This window comes from Dermochelys coriacea, chromosome 6, assembly GCF_009764565.3.
Source record: "Dermochelys coriacea isolate rDerCor1 chromosome 6, rDerCor1.pri.v4, whole genome shotgun sequence".
Taxonomy (NCBI): Eukaryota; Metazoa; Chordata; order Testudines; family Dermochelyidae; genus Dermochelys; species Dermochelys coriacea.
In genome coordinates this window covers 40,574,124-40,590,352 of record NC_050073.1, presented here as the reverse complement: position 1 = coordinate 40,590,352, position 16,229 = coordinate 40,574,124, and the positions used below count along the sequence as shown (strand labels likewise).

The window sequence follows — 16,229 nt, the reverse complement described above, 5'->3', positions numbered from 1 at the left end:
GACTACCGTAGAAGAACATTTGGTATTTTAGACTTCTAAAGAAAAGAGAGAGAAGGTAAAGGGCTTGTCAAATATTTCAGCTTCCCCCCCTCCTGCAATCCTTGTGGCCAAATACTTAGATTATTTTTAATTTGCTACTCCTGCTGCAGTTTTTGTTTATGGCTTATATGTGTTCATATTAATTAATGTATGTAATTTCTAAAGTGAATATACATACAATTTTATTTACAGGTTGGATCTAGATAGGTATGGTGAAATTAATTGATTTGAAAATTAGGTTGGAAAAAAAAGCTATCTCTCCATGGGACATTCAATGGCTACAAGTAGTTAGATCATCTTGCAATACTAATGTCTTGGTTTATTTAAATCAGTGAGATTTTGCCTGAGTCAAGACCTCTGTTTGCCTCTAGTACCAATTTTCTTTTACTCATCCCTGGCATTTAGAAAACACATTAATAAGAAAAATCTTGTCAATTAAATTCAAGAGGATGTTTTCCAGTGGCCAAACTGCTAGGAGTTTATCAGTGAAATCCTGGCTCAATTGAAGTCAATGGGATTTTTTTCTGTTGCCTTAAGAGAATCAGGATTTCATCTAATGTATATTTACTTACAATGCATAGCAAGCCTTTCTAGTGTAGAATCCTGGACTAAACAATGTTTCAGACAGAAAGTAGACTCCTTCTATTAAAATATTATGAAGAATATTATCAATTTGTAACTTTCACACCCCTCCTCCCAAAAAAAAAAGAAAAAAAGCACCATCCAAAGGTCATTTACTACCTTCTTCCATCCAGAGAATCCTTATGCATATGACACATAACATTTAGAATCACCTATTGTAGGATGTCAGAAATAACATCAAGCAATTTATAAAATGTTGCTTTATTTAAACAGCTTAGATTCATCATCTTGTGTTGGATTTCTAGCTCTTTTTGTTTGCCCTTGCTCAGCCTTTTCTGAAAAACAATAGTAGTACAGATTTTATTTACTGCCTTTATGTTCCGCAGTAAACATATACAACAAATTCATTAATCGTTCAGTGGAAAAGGACATTGAGCGCACTGGACCAAAACGTACACGTTTCTAAGCAACCATGACATTTAGCTTCATAATTTTTGCATCATTCTTAACAGCAAAGCTTTGATCACTCTGCTAGCCTTCACACTCCTAGCCAGTGTGGTAACAAGATAAAAGTAAAATTGTTACTGTCACAATTTTCATTTCAGGCTTGCTCAATTCTGAATCTGACTTCAATTGTCCCATGCTGCCTAAAAAAAGACTATAAAGGTCATGAAGGGTTAAAACAAATTGAGCAGGGGGTTGGACTAGATTACCTCCTGAGGTCCCTTCCAACCCTGATATTCTATGATTAAGCCAGTACACTGAACGTCTAAAACAAGAGTGCTAACGTATGGAAAAACTGGAGGGATACCTTAATCAAGAACCAATGGAAAAACACACTCAAATATATTACATATATTTAGCACTACATCTTCTTTAATAAGCTGTTTGGAGGCTCACCAGATATTTAAGTAGATCATTATAATAGTTGATGAGAAGGCATTTGTGTGTCCTAGTATTAATTTAGCTAATGATACAGAACAGTTCTCAAAGGAAAAAAATCTATTCTGTACCTTACCATAGTTATGCCATATTTTAATACATTGCAATTCCAGTCTGAGAGCAGAATTTATCATTCTAATCATTAGATCAATGTGAAATATCTGCAAACAACAGGAAAACATGTGAAACTTGATTGACTGGCTTTTGGTACAAATTCAAATGTCAAAGCAAGATAATTGAAAAGTTTGGAAGGGAAGATGAACTTTTGAGCAAAGTTGGCCCTTTATAATTTTGACTTGAAATCATTTAAATTTCTCCTTTCAGAGAGTTTTGGCATTAAACCAGGTGAAATTTAGCAGATTTTACTTACTTCGTCTTTGAAAGTTTCACATCATTTGAACCAACAACACAAGAAAAATCCAGGGATTGTAAACCCACCCAAACTCCAAATATATTTTATCTCTGCAAAGTGAAACCAGGAGATTCCGGATCAGACTGTGATCCATAGATATCAGTTTTACCAAGCTTAACTCCACTGTCACTTTATGGCACTTTAACACTAAGGGCTTGTTTACACTGCAGCTAGGAACATGCCTCCTAGTCTGAAAAGACAGATGCACGAACTCTGCTCTAGCTAGCATACTAAAAATACAGTGTGGAGGTTGTGGCACAGGCTAGCCATTCAAATATGGATCCACCTTAATAAGCAAGTTGCATGATTAGATCATCTACACAGTATATAGTTTTCTTTTTGAAAGTCTTGCTTCACTGATTTAACTGACTATCTTCATAGTCACATTGTTGCATAGTTTGTAGATCAAATTGTACAGTTTAATAGTCAAGAGGCATGCCTAATTTTACTATTCTATTTAAAAAAATTAATGAGGATGAATACTGGGCTGATCCACTTTCATAATTTACACAGACAGCAGTGCATGTCCCTAACTCTGCTTTATAATTCACTGGGAGAGCTGAATACTATGCATTTGGTGGAAAATACAGAGGGGAGATTTATATACACACATAGAGAACATGAAACAATGGGTTTTATCATACACACTGTAAGGAGAGTGATCACTTAAGATGAGCCATCACCAGCAGCAGGGGGGGGAGGGAGGAAAACCTTTCATGGTGACAAGCAAGGTAGGCTATTTCCAGCAGTGAACTTTGTGACTTTGTCCTCACCCATAACTATTTCACATTTGGGGACAATGTACACCTTCAAATCAGCAGCACTGCGATGGGTACCCGCATGGCTCCACAGTATGCCAACATTTGTATGGCTGACTTAGAACAACGCTTCCTCAGCTCTCGTCCCCTAATGCCCCTACTCTACTTGCACTACATTGATGACATCTTCCTCATCTGGACCCATGGAAAAGAAGCCCTTGATTAATTCCACCATGATTTCAAAAATTTCCATCCCACCATCAGCCTGGACCAGTCCACACAAGAGATCCACTTCCTGGACACTACGGTGCTAATAAGCGATGGTCACATAAACACCACCCTATATCGGAAACCTACTGACCGCTATTCCTACCTACATGCCTCTAGCTTTCATCCAGATCATACCACACGATCCATTGTCTACAGCCAAGCTCTATGATATAACCGCATTTGCTCCAACCCCTCAGACAGAGACAAACACCTACAAGATCTCTATCATGCATTCCTACAACTACAATACCCACCTGCTGAAGTGAAGAAACAGATTGACAAAGCCAGAGGAGTACCCAGAAGTCACCTACTACAGGACAGGCCCATCAAAGAAAATAACAGAACGCCACTAGCCATCACCTTCAACCCCCAACTAAAACCTCTCCAACGCATCATCAAGGATCTACAACCCATCTTGAAGGACGACCCATCACTCTCACAGATCTTGGGAGACAGGACAGTCCTTGCTTACAGACAGCCCCCCAGTCTGAAGCAAATACTCACCAGCAACCACACACCACACAACAGAACCACTAACCCAGGAACCTATCCTTGCAACAAAGCCCGTTGCCAACTTTGTCCACATATCTATTCAGGGGACACCATCATAGGGCCTAATCACATCAGCCACACTATCAGAGGCTCGTTCACCTGCGCATCTACTAATGTGATATATGCCATCATGTGCCAGCAATGTCCCTCTGCCATGTACATTGGTCAAACTGGACAGTCTCTACGTAAAAGGATAAATGGACACAAATCAGATGTCAAGAATTATAACATTAAAAAACCAATTGGAGAACACTTCAATCTCTCTGGTCACTCGATTACAGACCTGAGAGTGGCTATTCTTCAACAAAAAAACTTCAAAAACAGACTCCAAGGAGAGACTGCGGAATTGGAATTAATTTGCAAACTGGATACAATTAACTTAGGCTTGAATAGAGACTGGGAATGGATGAGTCATTACACAAAGTAAAACTATTTCCCTATGTTATTTCTTCCCCCACCCCACCCCCCACTATTCCTCAGATGTTCTTGTTAACTGCTGGAAATAGCCTACCTTGCTTGTCACCATGAAAGGTTTTCCTCCCTCCCCCGCTGCTGCTGGTGATGGCTCATCTTAAGTGATCACTCTCCTTACTGTGTGTATGATAAAACCCATTGTTTCATGTTCTCTCTGTGTGTATATAAATCTCCCCTCTGTATTTTCCACCAAATGCATCCGATGAAGTGAGCTGTAGCTCACAAAAGCTTATGCTCACATAAACTTGTTAGTCTCTAAGGTGCCACAAGTACTCCTTTTCTTTTTGCGAATACAGACTAACACGGCTGCTACTCTGAAACCTGAATACTATGGGTGTTAAATTTTTGCATACTTTACCGATCAAGCTGTATATTTCATCAGTTGAATTCTCCCATGCAGATATTTTGTTGGATCAAACTGCATATGAAACTGATCAAGATGGATAAATACTTTGTCTTATACTATGCCTTGAGTGTCTATCTGCTTTAATATTTATTAGTCCAGATTCTTTGTGCTTTAGAGTACATAAAAATGAATTGCTTTAGGCGCAAGAAGCATTGCATCGTGGGATACTTTATTTTACAAATAAAAATAAAGAGATCATTAATATTTTTCTTAATCTTCACATGGAAAATGTGAAATGAGCCCTCCTCACCAATAAATTCATGCCATGGAAGCATTGTTCTGTTGTTTAAAAGTAAAAAATAATAACCCTTTTTTTTTTTTTGCAGAGAACTGAATTCTCACACAGTCATAAAAATTGTAATTCCTGTCAAGACTAAATTGTAATGAGATGTTGTGAAAAAATATACAATTGAAACAGAAAAGTATAGAAAAAATAAACCAGTAAAAATAAGGTTAGCATAGTCTGCAAATAAATGAACTTGATTGATCATCTTTTCCCATGAAGTTTTCATCTTGGGATCAGACAGCGTGCAGCTCTCTGCATATGCACCTTGCATTGATTTCAGTGAGAGCTCTGCACATACGGGGACCTGAAGGATTGAGGCCTTCATAATGCCTCCAAATCAACGGACAGCATATGCAAGTCAGTTAATAAATTATCTGTTACCATTAGGTTCTGGATCAGAGAATTTACTATAGTAGAAAGACTTTAAAATCAAAAAGAGTTTGACAGATTATCAATGGGGTAAAGGTGTTCAGGATTTTCCCACAGTTAATCTGTAAAGTTCACTCGTTAGTAAAATATCTGTAGATTGAGTAACTGAGCACCTATCAAATAGGGGATGGACATGTGCAGGAAAGAGAGAGAAAGATCACCTCTGACCGCGTCCTCCATTACTGTTTGAATTTGAGGAGGTGTAACAAAATTGGCTGTGTAGATTAGAGGAATGAGCAAAAGATAGGAGGGGCTTGAGTTCTAATCCAGACTCTGCCTCTTTCTGTCTCCGATTCCTGTTCTCCAATGTGTGGATAATAATATTTAGCTACCCAACTCAAAGGAGTGTAGGGAGAGCTATTTTGTTAATAACTGGAGAGTGACAGGAGAGGGAGACTCTGTCAAGGCCACACCTAGTCTAGATTTTGCCTGGCCCTTCCCCACCCATCTCTATACAGGGGCAGGCACTCCCCAGGGTCAGGAATCAGGGAATTAGATTTCTCAGTGGGGATAGGTAAGTGTAAGGCCAGGAACTGAAGCAAGCAGAGCTGTGATGGAGGGGGGAGGCATGCTGCATTTTTCCAAAAGAGTACAGTAAGGACAGCTACCAGACTATATTCCCTCTTAATCATTACCCTCACTTCAAATGCAAGCAGTGAGTTAGGGCCATAACCTTGCCTAAAATATGTCACTGGATCAGGATAATATATACGTCGATCAATGAGGTGATCAAAAGGTTTTCCAAGCTGATGAAGTCTGCATTTTATCAGAAAAATATTATAATAATAAACCAAATCCCAAAACATCACACATTGCAGCATATTGAAAATAGTCAACTAAACTAGTAAAATATCTATCTGGCATGACTTTTGACTGAATAGCACCTCTTAGAAGTGCAGCACCTATCTCTTTTGTAACGTACCCATTGTACCAATAATACTGTAATATGGAGTTGGAACTTGAGTTGCTGTACTGGATCAGAGCAGTGGTTCATCTAGTCCAGAATCCTATCTCTGATGGTGGCCAGTAACAGATGTTTCAAAGGAAGGTGCAAGAAATCTTGCAGTGAGCTGTTTCAGGATAACCTGGCACAGAGCGGTCTCCTGCTAACTGCCAATGGTTATAGGTTGGCTGACACCATGGACTTAGAATTTCAGAATGTTGTGATCCTTTTTACCATCAGGAAGACTTTGTGTTCTTAAATACAGTGAGCTGTAATAAATATCAAGAGTAAAAGAAGATGTTGGAAAAGTGGGGTGCAAGCATCGTTATCTTTTCATAGTCTTAAAATTAAAACACAATTTTTAGTCACACTAACTAGCCTTGAGGAGTCTCTTAATGTCCCAGAATTTTGCTCTTTCATAGAACAGCCTCCATGGTTCATCAAATATTTGTAACTGGACCAATGCATCTCTGCTTAATCATATCTTTCTTGCTTACTAATATAGTTTCCCAAGTGTACAATCTCATCCATCTCTTTCATCTATGCTGCCCTTCTTACATCCACATTCTTTATTCATCTGTCACAAATAAGAAAAACATGAAGAATATAGCTCTGGATTTTTTTTACATTGGCCCTTAAAACATAAGCTGAGCTTGTCGGGCTCTCAAATGGATGTTAACTAAGGGAGGAGAAGTGGTCTTCTAAACTAAAGGAGTTGCCTTAATTTTCTCGTTGGTGATGCAGAGTTTCTTTTCTTTTCACATATAAGCCTAATAACCTTGCTGAACTTCTCTGATTGGGTTGAGGGAGAGGACGAACATATGCTATGAATCCCAGAAAGTCTTCCCTGGAAGTAAATGGATTTTAAAAATATATTTATCAAGCTCTAAATCATCATAAGGTATAGTAAGACTGGGATATAGGCCCAGACCCTGTGTAGTATTGCTCCCTCCCCTGGGGACCACACTAGTATATAGTGATCCTGCAATGGTGTAGAGCTGGCAAAACAGCTCCTGCACAACCTCATTTCCCTGATACCAGCTTAAATTTGAAATTGAGCATTGACCCCAGTAGACTTGGGGACCATGAATATGAAACACCTCTATGCATCCTGGAATGTTTCCATTCAATATTACTGCTAAGCCTTCCCATATTTGCAAAAGAGCAAGAGAGATATTCCCATTAAGATTTATTTGTCAAATGGAGACACTGTGCATTGGATTAGAATTGAAAAGCGAGTGTAGTTCTTTTGGCACAATTTTAGCTCAAATCCTGCCCTCAGTTAGGCTATGTGTGCTAGCTCTCACTGAGCATTCACTGAGCTATCATGGGTCTGTGTACACAAGCAAGTGACTCACACCCTTAGCTCTTAGTGTAGACATAGCTTTAGACTGGTACACTGAAGTCAGTGAAGTTGCACTGGTTTAACTGAGATAACTTTTTAGTTCTCACTGCCTTGAATGCATCCCACTTCTGCCCCTCACATTTGGCTGTGTTTTCATCTGTTTATATTTGCATTTCCGCTCACATTCTTGCAAACTGTGTTTTCATTCATCTTCTCATGGGCAATGGTTGTTCTGTGTGCAAATTATGAGGTGAAGATCGTTTCTCTATGGGGGAGAAGGGGATGGCAGGATGGGGTATGGGACATGTGCAAGGAAATATGACTACCTCCTACCCACCTCTTTCTCTATGATTTACTTGTTGGCAGAGAAAGGACTGGGGAGTCCTTGCTCACAGGGATTAATATTTTGGTCCACCATTCTATTGGCTTAATAGAGAAAGGTGGGTGTTGCAGGGAAGGAAGTCTCCTAGCACACATCCCTGTCCTTTCATGTGCATTCACAAAAACAAATTACTGCTTAACCCATAGAGGAGTAGATCTCTACATTCTTTATCCTTGCCCACCTTAGTTTCCCAAAGCTATTTGTTTCAAAGTGTTTGTGAGTTAATATGTTTATATGTATATTAATTTATATCTTTATTGTTAATGTTCCTGAGATGTAATATTCTGCTATATATACCTGCTGAAAAATGAATGCATAAGATCCAGTAAAATACTCTAAAGCCCATAATATCATGTTCAGCCTTTGTAACTTAAAAAAATGTGTTTAGCATTTGTTAAATACATTTGGTATATCATACAGCAGGTAATTTTAAAAAATCACCTATAAATTTTTGGATGCTTGTCTTATTCATTCACTGAGTTACCATGATATATGGTGTGGTGCATTGCAATAAAAACACAGTAAATTGCATTGCAATTTCAATGGAAATAATGGCAGCTATGCCATGACTCAAGGTATTTTATAGTAATATGGTCGTGTAAATTATCATGTCTCCAGTGCATCTATCCTATATTAACAGAGTTATACATACACATTATACTAGACACAATGTTTTATTGGGCTTTGGCACTCTGAAGAAACAGCGTTCATGACACCTTAGGTAAGGTTGCAAACAGGTTTCATTTTAAACCCTATTTTTACCCTTCTGATACCTAAGAATGTTGGTTTGTCTTGAAAATTGCCATATTTACTTGAAAGCAAAAAAGAAAATCTTACCCAAAATTTGAATAAAATTGATTTTAGAGTTATGGCCCATTTAACAAGTATTCTGATATGAAATTATGGTGAGTTTCTACTATCTATTTCAGTTCTTCTCTATCAAAACAGCAGGTTACTCCCTTTTCCAAGCTTGAAAGGGAAATCATCAGCTAGAATAAATTGGCATCGCTATGGTATGCTGATTTACACCAGCTGAGACTCTGACCCTACAGATAGTTTACTGTCCTTCAAAACTAGTGCTTATGCACTAGAGGCAGCTGAAGATTAAATTATAATTAAACAAAGTGATAAGTGATTGTTTTATCAAATTGTAACAGTTACACCCGTAGACCTCATTCCTAGCTAAGTGAAAGGTGTTTAGAGCTGTCATCCTCTGGTGCTTTTTGAAGGAAAAGTGCCTAGAGCAGGGGTGGGCAAAATTTTTGTCCTGAGGGCCACATCAGGGTTGCAAAATGGTAAGGAGGGCCAGGTAGGGAAGGCTGTGCCTCCACAAACAGCCTGGCCTCCACCCCCTCCAACTTCCCACCCCCTGACTGCTCCCCTCAGAACCCCCGACCCATCCAACCTGACTGCCCCCTCCCGTGACTCCCCCCGCCCTAACCGCCCATGGGATCACACCCCCTATCCAACGCCCACTGCTCCCTGTCCCCTGATTCCCTCAACCCCTATCCACACCCCCACACCCTGACAGGCCCCCGACTCATCCAACCCCCCCCAACTCCTTGTCCCCTGACCACCCCCTCCCAGGACCCCCATCTCTAACTGCCCCCCTAGGACCCCACCCCTTATCCAGCCCCCCCGCTCCCTGTCTCCTGACTGCCTCCCCCGAACCTCCACCCCATCCAACTGCCCCCTGACTACCTCCTGGGACCTCCTGCCCCTTATACAACCCCGCCTCCCACCCGCCCCCTTACCATGCTGCTCAGAGCAGCAGGACAGGCTTATTGGAAAGCCTAGGAGGTGGGCGGGCACAAGCCGCACTGCGCGTGCAGCTGCAGGGGAGAGGGGACAGCGGGGGAGGGGCCGGGGCAAGCTTCCCTGACCGGGAGCTCAGGGTCTGGGGAGGACGGTCCCACAGGCTGGACGTGGCCCGCAGGCCGTAGTTTGCCCACCTCTGGTTTAGAGGAACCCCTTCAATGTATTGACTGTCTCTCAGTGGGAAGAAACAGAGATATCACAGGAGGCTCTGCTTCCCCTGATGTCAATCATGATGCCTCTACTATGATAGGATTGATCCCAAGCCTATTGAAATCAATGGGAGTTATTCTGTTTCAGTGGGCTTTGGATGAGGCCTATAGGTGGGCTGAGGAAGGTGAAATCTTGGAGTTTGCTTCTGGGAGACAGGACTGGAAAGCTCCTCAGTGACTACCTGCATGCCTCTTCTCACTGGTTTCCAGTAGTGTTCTGCAGGAACAGAGTCAGTTGGGCCATGGAGCTCTGGAGCGGGTCTACACCTGCTGGTCTGAGAGTGAAAGTTTGGTCCTTTGACTGTCTATGCATTTTCTAGAATGCTCATGTCCATGGTATTTAGGATCAAAAAATCAGAGGAACACCACACTGAATGTGTCTTTAAAGAACCTACCCGTTTACCAGCCCCCTCAACCCCTTTATTATTATTAAAATGTTTATTCCAGTTTCTAACCATCTCATGTTACAGTAGGTAGCATTTCTACTCATTTGTAATTTCTCTCAGGCTTTGCTATAGAATCCATTGCCATAATGTGTAAGCACTGAAACAAGTCAACTTTGATCTGTATGATGGACTCTGTTAGTGGCATCCATAAAAGATTTGGCTGTTTGTTCTTCGACATTAGAAAACTCTGGTTGGTTGGTTTTGTTCATTTCCTTTGTTCCTGTTGTGTTTGTTTTTATAGTGGAAGAGCTTTAGGAAATGGGTGGGGTGGATCTTGCAACATATTCTAAAAGTGGCCAAAGTAGATGTTGTTCAAACTGTGATTGGTAATTCATTTAAAAAACAAGCTCCTTTGACCAAAATATTTTATCTCTGAGTCTCATGGGCTTTGTCTTAGGTTTCATTTGCTGCATTGTCCTAGAAGTGTTTGCCTGTTTTTTCAAGTCATGAATGGGGAGAGAGTCTTTAAAATAGCCAGGACTTTGCTTTCCAAGGACCTTAACTATTAGGAACAGGACTGGTTTGAAATTGGTAACTAGTCAGGATATACAGTGCAATGGTATGATATGCTCTGATCAGTATTTCTTGTTTAAAATGCAGGCTGTAGTTCATCTTTGCTGGTTGAATTGATAGTTATTTGTTGGTTAGTAATATGGAAGTCTTCATTGTGATAGAATGTCAATATTTAGTGTGGTTAAACACTAAAGGAATGTAGGAATTGCTCTACTGGTTCCGAACAGTCGTCCACCCAGTCCAGTATCCTGTCTCCAGTAGTGAGACCAGTTGCTACAGAGAAAGGAGCAAGAAACCTGTTAGTGGACAAATATGGAATATCATGCCCATAGGGGAAATTTCTTCCTATCCCTAGAACCACATCAGTTAATGGCTGGCTTGTAAGACGAAGCATGAAGGATTGGTCCCTTATAAAAAACTATTATTAATCCTAATCATGCCCCCATTACTTTTCTCTGCTCTAAACAATTCCTTTCTTTCCAGTTAATCTTTCCCAATTTAAATGCTTTTCCAAGCCTCCACTAACTTTTGTCACTGGATCCTTTCTATTTCTGTTGTATCTGTTCTGAGACAAAATGACCATAACATTTCAGTCTTGTAAACACAACTTAATATTTTGTTTGTTAGTTAGCTTTTATGCCCCGTTAGTAAATTTCATTTGTCATCACACTACCCATTCACCTAGCTTTGTTAAACTTCTCAAGGTTTTCCCTAGACTAACCTGAACAATTATACACCACTGTTCACTTCCTTTCCATCTCATGAATAAATATAATAAATGCCCATCTTCATAGGCTAGACTATAGGTTAGACTTTTGACGTGTAGAAAATTGAGTGAATATTTCTACTCTGTTTTCTGTCTATGAGAGAGTCCCTGATCTGTTACAGAACTTTACCTCTGTCTATGACTACGTTGTTTCCTTTTAGTAAGAAAGTCTTTAAGAACTTCAAATAAATGATATCAACCAATGCTGTTTTATTCACTATTCTATTGACATGCTCAAAGGATTTTTAATAGATAACAAAGGCACAGCTTTCCTTTCCAGAAACTTTGCTGATTTGTCCCTCTCAGCTCATGTTCACCTAAAGAGCTGGACATAATGCACTTTCTGTACTTAGAGAGCCAGATGCCCTCCTCTCATTCAATCTGTTGATCAATTCCATTGCCCTACAGATGACCCCAGGGGTTTAGGTAAAGGAATGGAAATCAAGAAGTCCTGAATCTTAATTCCAGTTTTTACTCCAACTCCCTCTGTGGTATTGACTAAGCTACTTAAATTCTCTGCCACAGTTTTCTCATCTGTAATATGGGAGTTGTAATTACTTATCTACCTGCCCCACGGGGCTATTGTGAGGATAAATTGGAGAATGTTAGTAAAGAACTTTGAACATAAAAAGGGCTATATAAGTGTCAATCCCATCTACTGAAGGAAAGAAGAAAATCACTGATTTTTTTCCCAAAACCTTGGTAACAGTGACATGGTTTCAATGATTGTATTTGCAGGTTGGCAAGACTTGTTTGGGAAAGCACAATAATTCAACATCTCCTCACCTCAAGGTGGCAGAAACAGATCCTAGCTTTCAGGTACTTCTGTCTTTGAGTAATTGAGCCCTTTTATAAAAGTGTCTTTATCAAATGAAAAATTCCTTGAACTATATCTGCTTATTCTAAGTCAGTGATTTCTAGGTAGTTCCTCATTAATCACAATGAAGACTTCCGCTCCACTTGATTGAAGTTGATGGTTTGAGATGGCCTTCTGTTAGGAACTATTTCAATACTTAAAGAACTTGACTGCCCTAATAATGAGCTAGGCCATTCTTATAAACTCAGTGTTCCTTTTTTGGTGGGAGGGGGAATAACAATTTCCAAACCCTGTGTATAACTATGATTTGGTGAAACTGTGCTTCCCCTTCATCTGTTGGTCCAATAAAAATACAGTTACATAGATATTCTGTAGCAGAAATGGGAAGTGCTGTACATCTGGGCAGCTCAGCTGGTTTGCTCCATTCTAATTCTCCAGCCATTTTTGTACCACTGATTGACCAGCTGTTTTTTTCCCCCATCTGCCACTTAGGGTGTGGGGGGAGCATCAACATTTTTTTTTTTACCCTAGTCAACAAAATGGCTAGGAACTCTTCTGGCAGAGACCAGAATTCTGAACCAGACAATCAGAAACCAGTTGAAGAATATTCTATTGTTTGAAATCTTCCTAGCAATATCCTCTAATAATAAATCTATAAAAGGTGAGCAATTGATTTTCTTACAATTGTTTCTATAATCAAAATTTTGGTATTTTGAGAAAAATTCTACAGGTTTCATGGAATGTAGATTAACTTTATATAGAGAGACACACACATTATACATATGTGTATACATATACATGTATCATGCATGTATATGTGCACTCAGCAGACATACTATAGTTATTTCAAAAGCAGTACAAAGACTAGCAAAAATAAATACAGCTGTGTGCACATTATTCCTATGGTACTTTAAGCATTCAGTGTTGATTCCTTGTATTCCAATGTAATATGATGACCACAGATTGTTGGCCTGATTCTCCTCTCACTTACTCCTCATTCACTGGCTTCAGTTCAGTAACTCTTGATTTAAATGAGGATTGATTTAAAATGAGATCAAAATTAAGGCCTGTGTTTCTTGATGAGAAAGATGACCTTTTTTATTTAGTATCCCACTATTCATCTGTGTAACTTCCATAATATTATAATACTTCCATTGATTCTGTTTTCCCCATTGTGTTGGTTAACAGAAGTTGCACAGCCCTCCATGGATTAAACCTGAAGCTAAAAAATCAGCAGAGACAAATGAGGAGAAGCATGAAGAGTCAGATAAAACAGAACAAGCACTGTAAACATTACTAAACTATGTTAACAATGTCCTTCATTTGCTATTGTCTTCATATTGTTTTTAGTCCAGAAGCATGATAATGTATCAAGTTTCTAAAGCATGCGATTTTTTCACTATTTTATGAATGTTTGTAAATTAGTCTAGTTTCTGAAATAGACCAATTAGTATCTCTCAGCAAAAAGCCAACAGAAATGGATGTTTGAAGATAAGCTTTGTAATACAGTCCAGTTTTTTGAAATATTATTCTGCCCTGATCAGTAACTTGCTTATTATAAATCAGTCTGTTTTGTAAAGAACTGCCATTCAGAAGTTTTATTTTTTTAGCCTGTTCTGTTTGATAGCTATCTTTACTGTATACTGGGAGGCTGAAGTCAAAACGGGGATAAAAGCCTACTAACATAAAATAATAATAATTACATAGTTAAAGTGCAATGCTACTCGAAAGAGTGACTATGTACATGGCACAATAGGAATCTATATTTACCACTTTTCAATGCCTTCCATCTCAAATCTACTCAGTTAACAAGTAAAAAAGATGTTTTTTTTTATTTGCAACCATTACAACTCAACTGAATCTCAAGATGTTTTCTTTGTTGCTTATGCAGCACCAACATAAAAATTCTGCAGTTGAAACCAAGTTAACAATTCTACTGATGATGCATAAGCCAAAATGGAATCCATCTCCATCTCCCATAGCTGTTTTGGCCCTGCTGCCCTAACAGGAGCGAAAAAGAGTAAAAACTTACTTTGTCATCATAATTGGCAAAACACAGAGAAAGTGGATTTGATGGGTGCTTGCAATGGAACGTGCTACCTGTGTAGTTCTTAAGAATCTCTTAGCTGTGCATAGAGTGCACTTTCTGTATCAGTTCTGCAGGATTGGGAGTGGAACCCGCAGGGAATAAATATCTGGATAATTGATTCAGCTGAGGTTAATTTAAGCAACAGGACCCAGCTGCTAGATCTAAAAGAAGAAGAAAAGATGAATCTGCGGATGGGGAAGTGCAAATTCTTCTTTGAGTATTTGTTAGAGTGGATCCCACAGTAGGTATGAATGTGTCTCATGCACAAGACTGGAATCTTTTGATTAGCAATTTCTGTTAGGCCTTGCTTGTGCCATGCACATCCTCATGCTCCTACCTTGGCAACAAGACAGAAACCCTTTGATCAAAATTAATTCCTCTTATTAGTTTCTCTATCCCTTTCCATTTAAATGATAAAAACAAACAAACAAAATTATCCTTGTGTTTTCTTACTACCCTGGTCCCTTGTCCTCACCTGATAGTGAACTCAAAGCCTTGGGGCTTTAAGTCTTGTCCATTTTGCAATTATGTAATCCTGCTCACCAACTACTATACAGCTGTCCATTCTGTCTTGGTGAGTTGCATATGCTGAACAAGTGCTCAATGTGCAATTTGTTCTCAGCACAGACATAGAAATCCCAAGATGGCCACTTCAAGCTTCACCTTTTGGGAAAATCTGTGAGTTACATCAAACCCAGAGGAAAAAGAGATAATGGGAAAATCTTCCTGTGCAAGTATCCCTAACAGCCAGCATACAAGGAGAGTGGTACCAAAAAGAAATCACCGTTGAGTAAAGTCTTGGACTTGAAGTCATCCCTGGTACTTACAGCCTTGGGGCCAAAGACCTATACCAGCTCCTCACAGAGGCAGGGAAGTCCAGAATAGAGATAGGCATGACTCCAGGCACTGCTCTATGTCATCCCATTAGGAGAGGTCAAAATACCAACCCGCCAGGGAGGAGACCACTGACACGTATAGTGGGTAAAGATCAGCATAAAAATAGACAAGCCCAGCAACAACATTGACACTGTTCACTCCAGTATCTATATTGGCACCAACAACAGAATCACTCATGGTACCAGCAGAGGAAGTAATACCCTCTGTAGCAATGTTTTTGATACTGAGATCTTCATCAGCACCAATGCATTCACCTATCCTTCCACCACCAATATTATATATCAGCACCACCCCGGACAAATCTATTCATCATCCCGAATTAGCAGGGCATACCTTCTCACCAATATCCAGTAGGGAATCTTGGAAGTAGACAAGAGATGACTCCTTCAGGAGTACTTGTGGCACCTTAGAGACTAACAAATTTATTAGAGCATAAGCTTTCGTGAGCTACAGCTCACTTCATCGGATGCAGCTTCACTTCATGAGATGTAGCTCACGAAAGCTTATGGTCAAATAAATTTGTTAGTCTCTAAGGTGCCACAAGTAGTCCTTTTCTTTTTTCGAATACAGACTAACACGGCTGCTACTCTGACTCCTTCAGGGTCTCATTGTTTAGAAATAGACTGTCCATCCCCAACCAAACCAGACATACCAATATGTATACAGGTTTGGGAAAGGGAATATAGGATCTTGAAGGCAGGGAAGCTATAGGCTAAATATAGCTAAAGGCTATATTTCCTCTCCCCCCATATACAGAGAAAGGGGAAGTGATAGATCAAGACGAGCAGCAAAATCCTCCATGCTTCTATCACCATGGTTTAAGCAGACAAGCTATTTAGGAAACCTCTCCCGAC

At 39.6% G+C, this 16,229-nt stretch overlaps 1 protein-coding gene across 5 annotated transcripts in view; it reads left to right on the top strand.

The window, feature by feature from the left end:
- Positions 1-15,732, top strand: part of LUZP2 (leucine zipper protein 2) — a 341,273-nt gene extending 325,541 nt beyond the window's left edge. Inside the window, exons 10-11 of one of the 5 annotated variants that reach the window (XM_038406161.2) lie at positions 12,311-12,391; positions 13,578-15,732. In XM_038406161.2, the coding sequence (XP_038262089.1) occupies positions 12,311-12,391; positions 13,578-13,679 (183 nt within the window). In that variant the 3' untranslated portion in view covers positions 13,680-15,732. Of the gene's footprint in view, positions 1-4,761; positions 8,770-12,310; positions 12,392-13,577 lie in introns of those variants that run through there. The other 4 variants (XM_038406160.2, XM_043516671.1, XM_043516670.1 and 1 more) reach the window with 4 other exon arrangements.
- Positions 15,733-16,229: the final 497 nt, after the last annotated feature.